This window comes from Mobula birostris, chromosome 4, assembly GCF_030028105.1.
Source record: "Mobula birostris isolate sMobBir1 chromosome 4, sMobBir1.hap1, whole genome shotgun sequence".
Taxonomy (NCBI): Eukaryota; Metazoa; Chordata; class Chondrichthyes; order Myliobatiformes; family Myliobatidae; genus Mobula; species Mobula birostris.
In genome coordinates, this window is record NC_092373.1 from 170116682 (window position 1) to 170133495 (window position 16814).

The 16814-nt window shown below is 40.9% G+C and overlaps 1 protein-coding gene across 14 annotated transcripts in view; it reads left to right on the plus strand.

Annotated features, from left to right (window-relative positions):
* Positions 1–15843, plus strand: part of LOC140196738 (PDZ and LIM domain protein 5-like) — a 261799-nt gene extending 245956 nt beyond the window's left edge. For all 14 annotated transcript variants that reach the window (XM_072256439.1, XM_072256443.1, XM_072256444.1 and 11 more), the window contains 3 exons: positions 7258–7378; positions 8602–8717; positions 12074–15843. In XM_072256439.1, the coding sequence (XP_072112540.1) occupies positions 7258–7378; positions 8602–8717; positions 12074–12163 (327 nt within the window). In that variant the 3' untranslated portion in view covers positions 12164–15843. The remainder of the gene's footprint in view (positions 1–7257; positions 7379–8601; positions 8718–12073) is intronic.
* The last annotated feature ends 971 nt before the right edge of the window (positions 15844–16814 follow it).

A 16814-nucleotide genomic window follows, 5' to 3' on the forward strand; every position in this document is an offset into this window, starting at 1 on the left:
CACCAGTGCCTTATAAAGCCTTAGCATTGCATCCCTCCTCTTGTATTCTAGACCTTTTGAAAAGAATGCTAACATTACATTCCTGCACCTTCTGGCAGCAGCAAGAGGGAGACTGGTCAAACGTAGGCAGCTAACACTGAACACTGGTTCGTTTTCCGCTTCCATCCACGTTGATTTTAATCTCCTCGACTTTTTATCGGCACGGAGTAATGGCACTGACCACGGGTTTGTGTTCCGCCATTAGAAATGAATACGGCACACTCCCCCAGAGATGCCTGTAGCTGCATCCCATGCCAAAACTGCAGGAGGTCGCAAAGCACCATGTCATTCAGATGGCCCAAAAGTACATTCATAAAAGGGAAACTACAGGCTGCAATTAATCGCAATTCAGAGGAAGAAAGAAGTATATTTAGAAGAGTATCCAGTAGTTTTGCAATCTGTGCAAGATTTTGCCGTGGGTCACTGGCGCCATCTTGCCGGAGGTCCCTGAGCTGTAATAATGTCATGTTAATCGCTACATTACTGTGGTGCTACTTCATCTTCACAGTGTGCTGTTTATGGGAGGCTCATAGTTCCAAAACAGGTACCTGCCACCAAGCCCATTTTGTTTCGCTCTCCTACCTTCTGGAAGAAGGTACTTTAGCTTGGAATGTGCAGCTATAAGAACAGCTTCTTACCCTCTGCTATCAAACGTCTGAACCAGTCACGCCTTTCACATCCCAGTGATGCTGCCACATTCTCTGAATCTTATTCCTGCCTCTCTTAGGTATTCCATTGTCACCTCAGCATTTCTTCCTAGACCACTCCAGTTCTCCATTAGTAATCGGCAGCATGGTCGCATAGCGATTAGCGTCACATTTTACATCGCCAAATGCAAGATCAAGGTTCAGTTCCCACCTCGGTTTTAAGGAGTTTGTGCGTTCTCCCCATGACCGTGTGCTTTGTCTTCTTCCCACATTCCTAAGACGAGTGAGTTAGGATTAGTAAGTTGTGGGCATGCTATTTTGGAGCCGGAAGCCTGTCAGCACTTGTGGGCTTCCCTTAAAGGATCTTGGGCTGCGTTGGTGGTTGATGCAAACAACAAAGATCACTGTATGTTTCGATGTTCCGGCGTACATATGATGACTAAAACTAGTCATCATCTAATATTTAATCTGTGTCATGCTGCTGCTTTGTGCTCTGTATTTTCATCACTGTATTGTACTTATTTTTGCTGTGTGTAATGTTTATTATGTCAGCATGCAAGCAAAGAATTTAATTGTTCTCTATATGACAACAAAATAAACTACCAACTAACTAAGTAAACCAGCACAGTGGAAGTCCAGCAAATAACTACATCTAATTGCTCAGACAATCTTTGCTAACCTGGGCTGGCAGGGTATTGGATAATACTGTTCCGCTCCCACACCCTTATTTCATGTTCAAACTTTACCATGCTTAGAGCCTTTTTTGTATTACACTGTTTCTTTGCCATTTGAGGCTTGCAGTGTTTGCAGTGGAAAGGGTGTGCCTCCGTCATGGTGATTTAATCAGGAATTTGGATTTTCCCATTTTAGGGGAAATCATTATCAAGTGACCATTCAAGTATGCTCCCCTCTGTGCATCACTTTTCTCTGAAGTATATTTGAGATTGACATTTGATGAAGCCTTGTAATTCCAATTTGACATGCTTTAGAAAGTACTGTACGATGATCCATCGTACTGCAGGCAGTGTTATTGGTGGAAAAGTTGGGTTGGATAAAAAATGTTGGCAATATCAGTGATGTCCACATCAATTAAAAGAAAGTTGTAAAGTTATGGTGCTTCGAAGTACTTTTAGCTTCATGAATAGGAGAAGTTTATGGTGATATGGCCAAGTGCAGGAGGAACAGTACTAGCTCAGATAATCAATTTGATCAGCATAGAAGAGTTGGGCCGAAGGGTCTGTTTCATGCTGTATAACTCTGGTTCAATCTCAATTACCCAAATATAAGCTATTGCAGATGATGGCATCAGAGACTTATTAACACATGGATATTTGATAAAGTCCAAAAACTTGTTCAAGGAGCTGTATGTTATGGATGAATAATATGCTAGAGTGTACTGGAGAATTGTAGGGCTTATTCAGAGAGAAGATCAGAGGGTTAAGGTTTACCTACACTATTTGGAAGGATTTTAGGCAGCTTCAAAGTCTTGAAAGTATTAGCCAGCTTTTGCATGGAATCATCAGTCAAGCAATCTCCAACTTTTAGTCAGAAAGATAAACTGTATTATTGTAGAGGTATTTGTTGAAATTCTGGGTGAAAGGAGCAATAATTTCCAGATGGAAGCTTGCTGTTCCAGATGAATTTAAGATATCTCAATTCTTAGCTGACCGTGTTGAAGCAAATTTTAAGTGGATGTGAGAATGATTCCCCTCTGAGTGTATTATATTGCATAGTATCAGCAGCGCAAAAACATATCATTTGGCTCAACAACATCCTGGAGATTTGTGCTCCACAGCAACCTTTGTATAATTCCAGAAGGCATTCATTTTTTCTGTTACCTTTAAATAACTCCTCAAGATAAAGCTTTCATTTGCGATGCACCTTCTACAAAAATAGGCTGACCCAAAATGATTCACAGTCAATGATGTACTTTTGAATTGTAGTAATGGTTGTAATACAATTAATGAATAATAAATCAGAAATGTAATAATGCCTGAGTAATTGTCTAGGACAGTGGTGACAAACCTTTTTGAGAGTGTGCCCAAAGATTCTTTGAGCAGAGAATATCATTGATTAATGAATTAGTAAAAATAATTAGAAACTTTAAAGGAAAAAGGATAAGCCTATTTGCCGGTATTCATTGCTTTACTATTAATGAAAGTATAAGAGAGACAGATTGAAATAAATGAAGCACTTTAGAAAACCTGCTCGAAAATTAACATTTGCCTTCTGAAAAGAAAATTGAAAAATAAATATTCATGGAGGCGTTGAAGTACAGACAGTACTTACCATCATTATCACTGACTATCCAATAACCACTAACCGTCAGAAGAGAAAAGTGTAAGCTGAGCAAAACCAATGCCAGCTGGCCCAACCATTCATTATCCAAATACTGGTGTGTGCACCAGGTCTGTGAGGATTTCAAAGCATATCATCCAGCATCACGTATTCTTGCAACTGTTCAGTTGGTACCAAGATGTTCCTGTGAAAACATCTCTCTAAAGTTGTAAAAATTCATTTGTTGCTTAGTTTGGCAGTAAAGATAATCATTGTGTTTTATTGTTATGAATGGGGTTTAAAGGATCGAGGGGCAGTACTGCAACAAATTTTTTTCACGTGCATTGGTTTGCCACCCCCCTGTTTGGGGCAGTTGTCTCCAGTCAGTTGTAGTAAACTTAAGACTGAAACATCAGTGTGATATTGTCTCCACCCAAAATTCATTGCATTGAAGTTGTTAAAATAAATTTTGGAGGCGGTGTGTAACACTGTGATACTCTACTAGAGTGTATTCAGCAGTGCTAACTGCAAATTAATTTTCTTGCTCTGAGATTCTGATTGGAGGTATAGGTTGAAACTCGAGTTTGGCATCCTTTGGATTTGACCATGCTCGACCACAGACAGTTAGAACTAGAAAAATTGCCCAATTCATCTTTCTCTGACCAGGAGGAAGTGCTCCAGATCAAGGAAGGATTCTGAGACGGTCCATAACCCAAACTTCCTTGAAGTAGGAAACACTATTGGCTAAAATTGCAAAAGTTGCACTGGTAGGTTAATTGGCTATAGGTTAGTACATGTCTTAGTTAGAATCACCTACTTATTATAGGTATGAACTACAGATTGAAAACATGTAAGACCACGTAATGTCTGATCAGAGTTTCAATCTGTATAACTATCGGCCACCACACTGGGTATAGTCCAATTCCTTTCTGCTGTAGCTTCATGGAATTTTTTACCTCCAAACAGGACTGTAGCTTAAATTCTCATCTAAGAGGTAGCAAATGCCTCAAGGTTAAATTATTCAGAAGGAGGCCATTTGGCTATTCAGTGCATGCTAGCTCCCAGGAACACAGTCCCATTTACCCCTGTCCTTGCTTTCCTGGGCCCCTCTTGCTTGTTATTTCTCTCACATACTCATCAACTCACCTTTTGCCATTAACCTATGCTAGGGGGTCATGTATGGTGGCTAATTAACCTGCCAGCACAATTTTGAGATGTGGGAAGAAAGGGAAGCAACTGAAGGGAAACTCTCAGAATCATGGAGAGGACATGTGAACTCCACACCGACAAGATCGAACCTGGATCACGGGATATGTGAAGCATCTACAAATGGCAAACTGAACTATACTTGGCAACCTTACCATCAACAGTCATGGAGTCATAGAACACTGCAGCACAGAAGCAAGTTCTTCAAACTATCTTGTCTGTGCCAAACTATTAATCTGCCTAGTCCTATTGACCTCCACCCAAACCCCAGACCTACATACCCCTCCCATCTATGTACCGACCCAAATTTCTCTTAAATGGTGAAACTGAACCCAAATCCACCACTTCCACTGGCAGCTCTTTCCACACACTCACCACCCTCTGAGTGAAGAAGTTCCCCCTCATGTTCCCTTTAAACATTTCATCTTTCATCCTTAACACTAGTCTCATCCAACCTCAGTGGGGGGGGGGGGGAGGCTTGCTTGCTGTCTATTACAGAGGATCACATTAGTTACATTATTAGCACTTTGCAGCACTGCTATCTTGACCACAGATTGGAGTTGGGTCTTAAGCTCAGGGCAGGTTGTTGAGGGAGTTAGAGTGATTTGTAAGTGGCCATTCTCTTTTCAGACAAGCTATTTGGTGGAATTGTTTATTATGCCTAATGGTTAATGGAAAAAAAATAAAAACTAAATTTCTTCCTTGCTGATCATTAAATTTCCGCTTAATTGATTTTATATCTAATACTGTCTCTGGACCTTGGCCCTGTTAGATGTCTCACTGTTCATTGTTTATACTGACTCATTACAAGTACAAGCTGTGGTCCTACACACTGACTCAGCTCGCGTACAAGCCACGGTCATTGAGGTCAACGCATGCAGTCCTCTCCAATCTTTTTTATTCTCCCCATTTTCTCAAGAATTCCCCCATCCTCAGAATTCTTACCCTCACTGACACACCAGGGGGAGTTTACGGCAGCCAGTTAATCTAGCAGCCCGCTCGTTATTGGGATGTGGCGGGAAGCCCATGCGGTCTCCAGGTGAACACACAAACTCCATGACCAGAGTCAGATTTATTACCACTGACGTGTGGCATGGAATCTGTTGTTTTGCAACAACAGTACAGGGCAAAGATGTAAAATTAATATGAATTAAAAATAAATGGTAAAAAAGGAATAATGATGTAGAGTTCATAGGTTCATGAACTCTTCAGAAACCTGATAGCGAAGGGAAAGAATCTGTTCCTGAATCATTGAATGTAGTTATTCAGGCTTCTGTACCTCCTTGCCAATGGCAGTAGCAAGAAGCGGATATGTGACGAGGGACCTTACGAACTCCATGCCAGCAGTACCTGAGTTCAGGATCGTACCTGGACCTATGACTCTACTGACTACATAACCTAACCTGTTGTCTACAGTCAAGAAGAAAGTCCAAGCAAAGTGCAATGTTGTGACCATTTGCATATTGTCACTGTGTTTTAGTGTGGTGTGGTAACATGCAAGGCTCTTCAGGGCAAACTTTTCTTAAAGTGACTTTGAAACTGCTGCAGTTATTAATAACAGATAAAATGTATGCTAATCAGTTCAGGTATTGAGAATAGACGTTGGGATGATTGTACAAGATGTTACTGAAGCCCATTTGGAATATTGTGTTCTGTTTTGGTCATCCTGCTTTGGAAAGATGACATTAAATTGGAAAGAGTGCCAAAGGGATTTTGAGGATATTCCCTGGACTCAATGGACTGAGCTCTGGAGAGAGCAGGTTGTGTCTTTTTGAATTGGAGTTGAGGAGAATGAGGGCTGCTCTTATAGAAGTGTGTAAAACCATGAGGAACATAGTTAAAGGTGTATGTGCATAGTCTTTCTTCCCAGAGTTAGAAAATCAAGTAGTAGAGGACACTGGTTTAATGTGAGAGGAGATGCACTTTATAGGAATCTGTAAAGGTCAAATTTTCTATAAGGGTCAAATTTTCACTCAGAGTGATCTACGGAGTGAGCTGCTAGAGTATATAGTTCACAAAGGTACATCAACAACATTTAAAGAGTACTTGGCCCATATACCTCTAAACCTTTCCAATCCATGCACCAGTCCAGATACAAGTAAATGGAACTGGCTTAAATGAGGATATTGGTCGGCATGGACTTGTTGCTCCAAGGGGAATGTTTCCACACTATATGATTATGTGGGATCTGTAATAGAAGGATACGAGCTGTCTCTGCAGCTAAAGGAATGAATCCTTTGCGCTACCTCATCAAACCTGTGAGCCTGGACATCGACGTGGTGATGTCTGCTAAATAAATTTAACTCTTGCCTTCCATTCGCTATCTTTTAAACTGGTCCTTGCATTTTTGTGAAGAGCACAGCATTCATTATTTAATCTTCAGTTAACTTCTCTTCATCTGGTTAGTGTCACATTTGCAATAATTTGCTGCTTGAAAATTAGTGGGTTATTTCCCCTATTTCAAATCACACTTCACTGGCTGGGCTGCCTTGTGATTGGGAAAAATAACAATAAAAAGATGAATCTCGAGTTCCACTTTAGCACTTCTGTAATGGTGGAGACAGAGTAATGTTCAGAATGTGTGTACTTGATCTGTGGGTTAGTGCCAAGGGTTGGCAGTGGGTGAAGAGAGCAAGGGAAAAAGTCAGAATTGAGCTGATGAGAAAACCATCTCAGTAAGCAAAATCTCATTTTGTAAAAACTATTAAAATAAGATGGATGTTTAAAATAGAACAGAAGGCTCTGGTAACAGCCAGCAGATCAAAAAAGAGAAATACCAAGATTGCAGGTTAATGACCTTTCCTTGGGATGTAATTATTGCGCTGCTTTATTAACAATTACACGAGCAAATTGTTCCAAAAAGAGTGCATTCTTGCGTAACTTTACTCCAGTGTTGTATGGCCTGATGCAGTTGATGAAGCATATCATGGCAGACTGCATGTTTTGAATCCCAGCTGAGTATCAGGATTTCCTCCAGATTACAGCTCTGGCTTTGAGTTAAGTGACTACCCAGCCCCCTTCTCCTCTTGCCACGAATTGCAGCAGATGTAATTGTATGTCCTAACTCTTGTTTCTCCTGGTTCCACAGGAAATCATCAATGCCTTGAAGCAGACTTGGCATGTTAACTGCTTTGTGTGTGTGGCTTGCATGCAACCCATTCGAAACAATGTCTTCCACATGGAGGATGGAGAGCCTTACTGTGAGAAAGGTAATACTCAGATCTCTACAGTGCCATATAAGAAGGCTGATTCACATAACTGATGGCTTTCCTTACCATTCCCTCTAGAGAGACTGTACCATCAGTAGTAACTGTGGCTGAATCAATGGCCCATTCATGATTAATTTAAATCACCTTTACAGATATGATAGCAGGTTTTTCCACAAAGAGGGTGGTGCTTATATGGAATAAGCTGCCAAAATTGGGTGGTAGAGATAAGTGCAACTATAACATTTAAAATACATTTGGACAGCACATGGAGAGAAAATATTTAGAGGGAAATGGGCCAAAAGCAGGCAAATGTGATTAGAGTCAATAGGTAAAACAACACACACAAAATGCTGGTGGAACACAGCAGGCCAGGCAGCATCTATTGGAAGAAGTACAGTCATCGTTTGGGGCCGAGACCCTTTGTCAGGACTAATGGAAAAAAGAGATAGTAGGAGATTTGAAAGTGGGAGGGGGAGAGAGGGACCGGAAATGATAGAAGACAGGGTGGGGAGGGGATGAAGCTAAGAGCTGGGAAGTTGATTGGCAAAACGGATACAAGGCTGGAGAAGGGGGAGTATCATAGTACGGAAGGTCTAGGAAGAAAGAAAGGGGGAAGGGAATCAATAGGTATCTTTGTTGACAAGGGTGACTTGGGCCAAAGGGTCTCCTTTTGTGCTGTACAACTCCATGAATCAATGGCTGGAATGGGGGACCTAGTAATGGCTCCCATTCACCATACTGTCCAGGATGAGATGACCTCCACATCCCAGCACTGAGTAGTCACACCATTTGTCCCAGCCCTCACAGGCAGCCTCTCCACACCAAACCAAGGGCCATTCGTCACACCATCCACTGATGATAAGATACCCTCCCCCGCATATAAATGTGTTATAATAATAATCACTTGCAGTTCTGATTCCTGGGTATGTTGAATGCTAAGCAATGTACACGTGTGCCCTCAAAACAGTGGAAGAATTCAGCGAGTCAGGCAGCATCTATGCAGGAAAATGGACAGTCGACGGGTTTCAATCCAAGATAACCTCTGTCTGTTTCACTCCACAGCTACTGCCTGACCTGCTGAATTCTACCAGCATTTTGCATGGATTCCAGCATCTGCAGTCCCTTGTGTCTGCCAATATACTCTGCCTGTCTGTCTAACATCCTGCCTCAATGCTCAGAACACCAATGTGAGACTAATCAAGATATTATCTTTCTTTCCACAGATTATTATAATTTATTTGGCACTAGTTGCCATGGCTGCGACTTTCCCATTGAAGCTGGAGACAAGTTCCTGCAAGCCTTGGGCCATACTTGGCATGACACCTGCTTTGTCTGTGCTGTAAGTGCTAACCTCATGGTCTCTGCAGCCCCTGCAGATAACCTTGCATTCACTTGTAGAACCCTCCTGTAAGACTGGTACCTGTCACCAGAGAAGTGCAGAAGTGTCTGACATAGGCAGAGATCACTCGACCTGTTGTGTGCATTCTGGTCTTGCAGGCATTATCCACAGTAATTCTCTCTACGGTTCTTTCTCCACAATCTTGCAAGGTTTACGACACATCAGTCTTCTCATGGTTCCTCTTCCATGAACTTTTAAACCACGTCCCCAGACCCCAACGCTCACCTCATACTGAGATGGAAGAAAATTTTCAGCGTCCCCCAGGCCTCCTGTCAAAGTCTGTTCCCTGGAGTCTAGCTGCTCTGCAGTAGAAGACTGAGCAGCAAACAATCTGTCAGAGGAACTCATCAGGTCGAGCAGTATATGTTGGTGGGTTGAGGTGGGGGAATGGGCTCGGAACCTTGCACAAGGACTGAGAGTGGAGAGAGGAGATGGCCAGTATAAGCAGGAAAAGGGGAGGAACAAGATGAGAGGCCAGAGTGATTGGTGGATCGAGTAGGGGTGTGAGATGATGGGCAGGTGCTGCTGGATAGGGGGAGGGCATAGCTTTAAAATCTGAGACAATACATTTAAAAGGGACAGCGGGGCAGATTCTTCATGCAAAGGGTGGTGCATAATTGGAATGCGCTGCCAGAAAGAATGGTTGAGGTGGGCATGTTAGCAACATTTAAAATCTATCTAGTTTTGTGCATGGATAGGAGAGGTTTAAAGGGCTGTGGGCCAAACGTGAGCAGATGGGACTAGCTTGCTGGGAACGTAGCATGCATGAGTTGGGCTGAATAGCATGATTCCATTATAGTGTCTCAACCTCCCACTCACCGTTCTCAGAAACACCTGAAAGATTAAATGTGCCTGTGCAATCTCTCTGTGCACGAATTAACTTCCTACATCTAACAGCTTACGTGCTTTTATGATGTCCTGTTGGCTGTGAAACACCACAATGTACCCAGAAGTTGCAAAAGGGATTGCTCAAATGCAAGCCACTTTTTGTCGTGTCTGGCCTTCTATATCACTGCCCAAATGGTGCATTTATTAAAAGTGGTCCATGACTTGCTTTACTCACTATAGCCTATAATCCAACCTGCAGTTCATTTGTGCTCAGAATGTTTTCTGTTTGAGTATTATTGTCTGGAGAGTTATCACAGCTTAGAGTTCATGAAAGGCAAATACATTAGAAATACAGTGTTCCCTTCAACTTTAGACCACCAAGATGAGCTTTGCCCGTATTTCTCTGATTCCTAATGCTTCTTTTCCTCCTCTCTGCATGTTACCTACCTGTAACTCATCTCTCCTCAGTCTGCCAATGTAACCCCCATCCATGCTCTCTGTCACTCTGTAGGTTTGACTGTTCCAACACAATCCTGGATTATTTTCTGCATTCTCATTCAGAGAAGAATCAAGTCATACAGCTGGGCAGTTAGGCCCTTTAGCCTACTCGATCCACATGCATTAATCCCTTTTACCAGCCTCTGGTTCATAGCTTTCTATGTCTTGCTGATTAGCATGCTTGTCTAGATACATCCTAAAAGTTTGTTGCCACCACTCACTCTGGTAGTGCGTTTCCACTTTGTAGCCACACTCTGGCAGACCTCTTCCAAACCCCCTCTATTTTTGGTAAATAAAGTGAGACAAAACTCTGCTATTTTGTACGAGCCAATCCCAGTCTTGTTGATTCACTAATCTGCATCATCCCTATACTCGGCCGTAAGATGTAAGAGCAGAAGGTGCTCATTTGGCTCATTGAGTCTGCTCTATCATTCAATCATTTCCTTAACCCTGTTCTCCCACTTTCTTCCCATTAACTTTAGCCCTCCTCACCCCCACCACCAGTTAAAAACCTTTCAATCTCTACCTTAAATTCAACCAATCAATTCACCCTCCTCGGACTGAAGAAATTCCTGCCCATCCCCTGCTATTGGTAACATTCCATGTCCACTCTATCCAGGCCTTTCGGTTATTGTGCTCTATATCCAGACTTTTCAATAATTTATGCCACACCTTATTCTTAAAGTGCGCATGTGCTTTAAAATGCTCTCACGTTTATGTTCCACCCTACCCCTGCCATCTTCTCCAGGCATAGAATCCTCCTGGATCTCTGTCCATCTCCATGTCTGGCTTCTGGAATATCCTTGCATTCAGTCACTTTTGGTAGCCTTCCCTTCAGCTGGAAAGGTCTTAAACTGAAGTTCCCTCACTAAACATTTCCACCTATCCCTCCTCATTGGCGATAATTCTTAAACGTCCTCTTGTCAAAGTTTTCAATTGTTTTTTGAATAGCTGCTTATGTGATTTGGTGTCAATTTTTATTTGCTAAGGGATGAGGTATATTACTAAGTAGTGGGCTTTTATTATGGAGTTATACAGCATGGAAACAGGCCTTTTTGCACAACTGGTATATGCCAACCCAGATGCCCTCCTAAACTATCCCTTTTTGCCACATTTAGCCCATATTTTCCTATCCATGTATCTGTCTGAATATCTTGTAACTGTTGTACCTACCTCAACCGCTTCCTCTTGCAGCTCATTCCATATGTAGTATGTTCTACCCTCCGTGTGGGAAAGTTGCCCCTCTCATCGTAAATGTATGACCTTTAGTTCTCTAGGTCTTGAATCCCCAATCCAGAGAAAAAGACCGTACATTCAACCTATCTCTGCCCTCATGATTTTTGTACATCTATAAGATCAAAAACTTGAGCTCGGACTCTATTTAATAAAGTCCTAGTCTGTCGAACCTCTCCTTGAAGTTCAATCCCTTGAGCCTTGGAAACATCCTGATAAATCTTTTCTTCATTCTTTTGGGCTTAATGGCATCTTTCCTATACCAGAATGACCAAAACTGAATACAATACTCCTAGGCATGAATGTTATAAATATTAACATTTCATAGGCACTCTGACAAATAAGTGATAGGGTCAATTTAATGCAGTCTTAGTTGAACAAATGCCCAGGTACTATGTAAGAACATAAATAAGTAGCAGCTGGAGCAGACCACTCTGCCTCTCAAATTCTTCCCCACTATCCTATATGATCATGGCTGAGCTACACTGTTTAGAACTTCCCAGATACTATTTTGTACTCCGAACATTTCCATCATTTGTGAAAGCAGAAAGAATGGAAGAAGCAAGATTGAAAGGCATCACAATAATCAACAAGACTTCATCTTCCTTTGTTTAACACAAAATTTGTCCTTTAATGTACAATATTGGCTGGAGGTTATAAATTTGTGTTTGAAATCAACATCAACTTTTCAGTTAAGTATCAACCTGTTAACAAGTGCCTTGTTTTCTGTGTCCCAGGTCTGTTGTACAAATTTAGAAGGCCAGACCTTCTTCTCGAAGAAGGACAAGCTATTGTGCAAGAAGCATGCTCACACAGTGAACGTCTAAACTGGACAAGGAGCTGTAAAGCAGAGGAATAAAGAGAACATTTGGAAGAGTCGAAGACAAGCAAATAATTTGTTTCATTTTTCTTCTTCTAAAAGACAGTCAACCCATAATTAATTTTTGGGTTAAAAGGGGGAACAAATTGGTGTAAGGTGTTTGAATATCTTTTGGTTTGGGGCTCTACTTAGATCCTTTGATTTAAAAAAAATACCTAGTGTTATGGTCACATTTTGGAGTGATATTGGAATACCTACCTGAAATATTTTATTCAGAATCTTTTATTGAGTTGTTACGTAACAGCTGTTAAAAAGAGCAAGGTTTCTTAAAAGGCACAGGACTCAAAACATTTGGCTGCATGCTTGAATAATAATTTATCTAATGATGTAATTTAGGTGATGTGATCACAGTACAAGTCTAGTTGAACATTAACTTACCATTATTTGTGGAAAATCAAGCAGAATCCCAGTTTTTTTTTGCAGATTTGGAGTTGATTCTGCCCCTTTTTACAATAAGATCTCCATGTTTAAGATCCTTAACTTAATTATTTCTGTAAGAAATGTTAATTCCAACTTTGAATATATTTTAGCCAATGTATTGTGGACATATGCAAAGCAAGAAAAAGAATAAGGGCAATTTTGATTCTCGACTGGTCTCTTTCAAATTTCAATAGCTTTGTATTTTAAGACCTAAAAGCAACTCTGTGCTGACCCTTTAGAGATTTAGCATCCAGTGGCTAATCAGGAGAATCAAGTATTAATGGTGATGTCAAGTAAAGCTTAGTTTTATGAATTATAATTGGGAAAGCAAGTCAAAATGATAAACCTGTCGGATTCATTCTTTATCACAAACTGGAACATCGTGTTACGTGATCCAATGACAGAAATTAACTTTTTTTCTGGATCCTCTGGACTATTTTTATCGTTAATGTACTAAGTATTAAATTTTCTATCACTTTTGACTGCAGGTCCAAACATACGTAAAAAGTAAAGTTTATTTTTCATCTGAGTATGATTCATATTGATTTCAAATATTGGGAGCCAGGATCAAAATTCTTTCAGGTGAAAGGGAATGTCTTATTATTCTCTCTAGAATTTTTCTTGGGGATGAGGGAAAAGGTTATCTACCATACTTCATATCTGTAATAGGCTTTTGCCATTTCTTGTGAAGTTATGTACTGAAGCATGTCAGACTGAACTCAGTGGCACTACAGAAATAGGGAAATAACCAACTGAGCACTTTTTAAACTATGACTTGTTCATTTCTGAGAAATGATACATGGTATAAATAGGAGAGATCTCTGCTACCAGTTGGATGCTGTCTTGCTTACTTTGGTCCGTCCATACATTTTTAATCACTCCACTTTTTCAAGAGTGTACAACCCTGTCACTAATGGCCTTTGGTTTATATTTGATTGCGTATGCTCCGTGCTGAATTGAAAGTGTACAACTTGCGTATTTACTTAAGCCCTATCACCCCTACTGGGGAATAGGCTGCTGACAGTGGCTTGTCTTCTGATCCTGTTGTCTTGGGTCAGTCTTTCACTTTGTCTCCATGCTTAGTGCATCTTCTTGGTGTGCCCTTCCTCTTCCAGGGATGAAGTCCTTGGAGCTTCTGTTGGCATTTCTGTAGTACTGAGTTCTTACAGGATGGAGTTGCTAGCCCCATGCCCGTCCCTCCTCCTTTTGCAGCCAGGCTTTGAACTGTCCATGGCGGAGTTGGAAGTCAACTAACTAAATGCTGTGTTATGAAATAAAGCTGGACATCTGGGGGCCTTAGTTTTGCTCTGTACTTGAAATTATGCAATTGAATTGCGTTGCAGAGAGAAGATTTTTCCAAAGCATTCTTTTGATCAGCTGGCCTTCAGCTTCATTCGACCTTCACTCAGTTCTGTTGGAGCACACCCAGGAAGTAGCAGAATCATGTGGGTCAATAGGACTGGCTGTAGTCTGCACTGCAGCTCTGCATTTGAACTTAAAAATTGTTCCTTCCTGATTAATTCCCACTGTCTCTCAATGCTCTGGTTCTGCTTGCTTAGCAACGCAGTGTATAATGGTGGGAATGAGGCAGGGAACCCAACCACACTGATGCCTTTGTTCAAGTGTGGAGGCCATATATCATGCTCATTTGGTAGTTAATTCTGTTATGTATTTTTGGGAGGTATGTATATGTTCCAACACATACCTATCAAACCAGTTCAAGGAATGTCACATGGTATAGTTATTTTATTTCCAACTCAGCTAGTTTGCATTTTTAAACAGAGTATATTAAATATTCTGTGGATGCTTGGCAAGTTTTGTGAAAATTCTGAAGAATCCAGGAAGTGGCTTAGTCCACTTTTGTAGCTTAAGAGAAACTTAACCACACATTGGACTTTTTAAATTTTTGGTTAATTTTGGACGGATAAATCTCACAGCAGTGATAGTGGCTGGTTTAGATGTCTTGACTAATATTTATAATAAATAGGATAACAGAGCAGACAGAGCAGTAAGGAACCATAGCAATTAGATTAAAACTTACCCTCTGTCACGGTGGTAAATTTGGCATGGGTTTTTGACTTGATGTAACATTGTCTATTGAGATGGCCATGTATGAGAGGGAGAATGAAGCACACACATAAGGTTTTGGTATCACTGTTGCAATGAAGTGCCACCATAATTTGTAAAATCAGCAGTCTCACTTCCTCGAGGTTTTCAATGGTAAGCAGCACGTTTTGAGCTGCGAATAATCAGCAAAGGAAATAGGCAAGTTAATAACCAAAGCAAATTTCATTAAAATATGTCTGGAACCTCTTTTGAAAATGACTATCATGGCACCGATTTGAGTAAATGTGTGTGTGAACATTTGCACTATTTTGCCTTCAGTGATGTATCACCATCTCTCGAAGCCAGAGGGCATCAGTGGAGAATCATCATGAATTTCAGTGAAGGACAGAGCATGATAGTTAGAATATTGTATAATTTGAGAGACGTTTTATACTGATCAGTTCTTTTTAGAACACCTGTAAAGAAAGAAAAGAATTAGGACTTTGGTGTGGGCAGGTAAAAGGAAATTGTACAGATAGCCCCAGGATTTCCTCACCATTTCTTCCCCCCCCCCCCATTGGAACAGTTCATCGAACAGCAAGCATAGTTTGTAAGTGGGTTTGTTTTAGTTTGCACCAGGGACCTGATGGACTTGTACTGTGCTTGGGGAGAATTGTTTAATTTTACTGCTGCATCACAGCTGCCGGTCAGAGCACTTACAATCCGTTTTATGGTTCATTCCTAAATGAGCCAAAAGCTTTTTTTTAAGACAACAGAATACTGCATATGTCAGTCCTCTTGCCGCTTTTCCTCAGTGCTTCCATCACTGTCAGTACTTCAACAAAAGCTAGAGGTGCTCCAATTCGAACTGTTTGTATGGCTTTCAAATGTATTTGAAAATATTCTAAGGCTTTGATATGTAAGAGCTTAAAATTAAATCACTAAACAGTATAAAACCCTGCTTGGATTTAACCAGTTTTAAACAGATGTACAAGGTTTACACGTATGCATGGCTATTTTCTATATATGTATGTTGAGAAGACTAGAGCTGAAATGTTTGATTGCTGATATGCTTCTATGAACAAGAGATTGACTGAAGCAAAAACATAATGAACAGATGGTTTCTCTTTAATAAATCTGGTCTGTCATTCTTTAAAATCATATTTTGCATTTGAGTTCTGTTCTTTGATCTTCGTACCATCAGCATTGGCCGTCATCAGCCATTCGTGCAGTTCAGGAACATGCAATACAGTTAGTGGTGGGTCAGCTTCTTCAGCGTTTCAGTCCTCATAATGGGTGGGTTCTCACACTGCTGTTAACCAGGGGATCAACACTGATTAAAGAACACTGACATATTTCCAAGATAGGATAGAGGCTGATAGTCCTATCTAACAAATACTCTTTCCCGAGGTAGGAAAGAACATATTGAAGAATTGTTGGTAGGTTGCTTCTCTGATCTAGTAATAATCATGGCAAAAGACTCTTCAGCCCATTGAGTAAATGCTGACCATCAAGCATACATCGTACAAATCTCATTTTATTTTCTCCACATTTCCATCAATTCCATCTGAATTCTATCACCCTTCTACACCGAGGACAACTTACAATGGAGTAATTATAGCCTTCTTATCCATTTTTGGGATACGGGAGGAAATCCATGCATACGCAGAGAATGTGTAAAGTCCACACAGTAGCACAGGGTGCCCGGATTGAATTCATGTTTTAGTATATTTAAGGCAGTCATTCTACTAGTTGCATTACTGTGTCACCTATTCAAACCTAGCATCAAACAGCTTTAGGTTATAAAGAAGTACAAACACAAATTGACTGCCACAATATTGCAAGTGTGGTAGCCAGTTAGTGCATAGCAACAATTTTCTGGAGGAGCTCTTGCGGGCCAAGCAGCATCTTTCGGGGAATAGGAATTAATCGAAACATTACAGAAGGACTGAGAATGAAGAGTGGAAATAGGTGAGATGGGGTGATTAGTGAACTGAGGAAGAGCATCACAAGCTCCCACAATCGAGGAAAGACCTGCACCTGTTTCCTGCGAGACTGCAGATGGCGTGAGTGAGGGAGGTGTTTTCTAGCACATGATGTGCATCACATTGAATGGAGAAGAATAAAATATA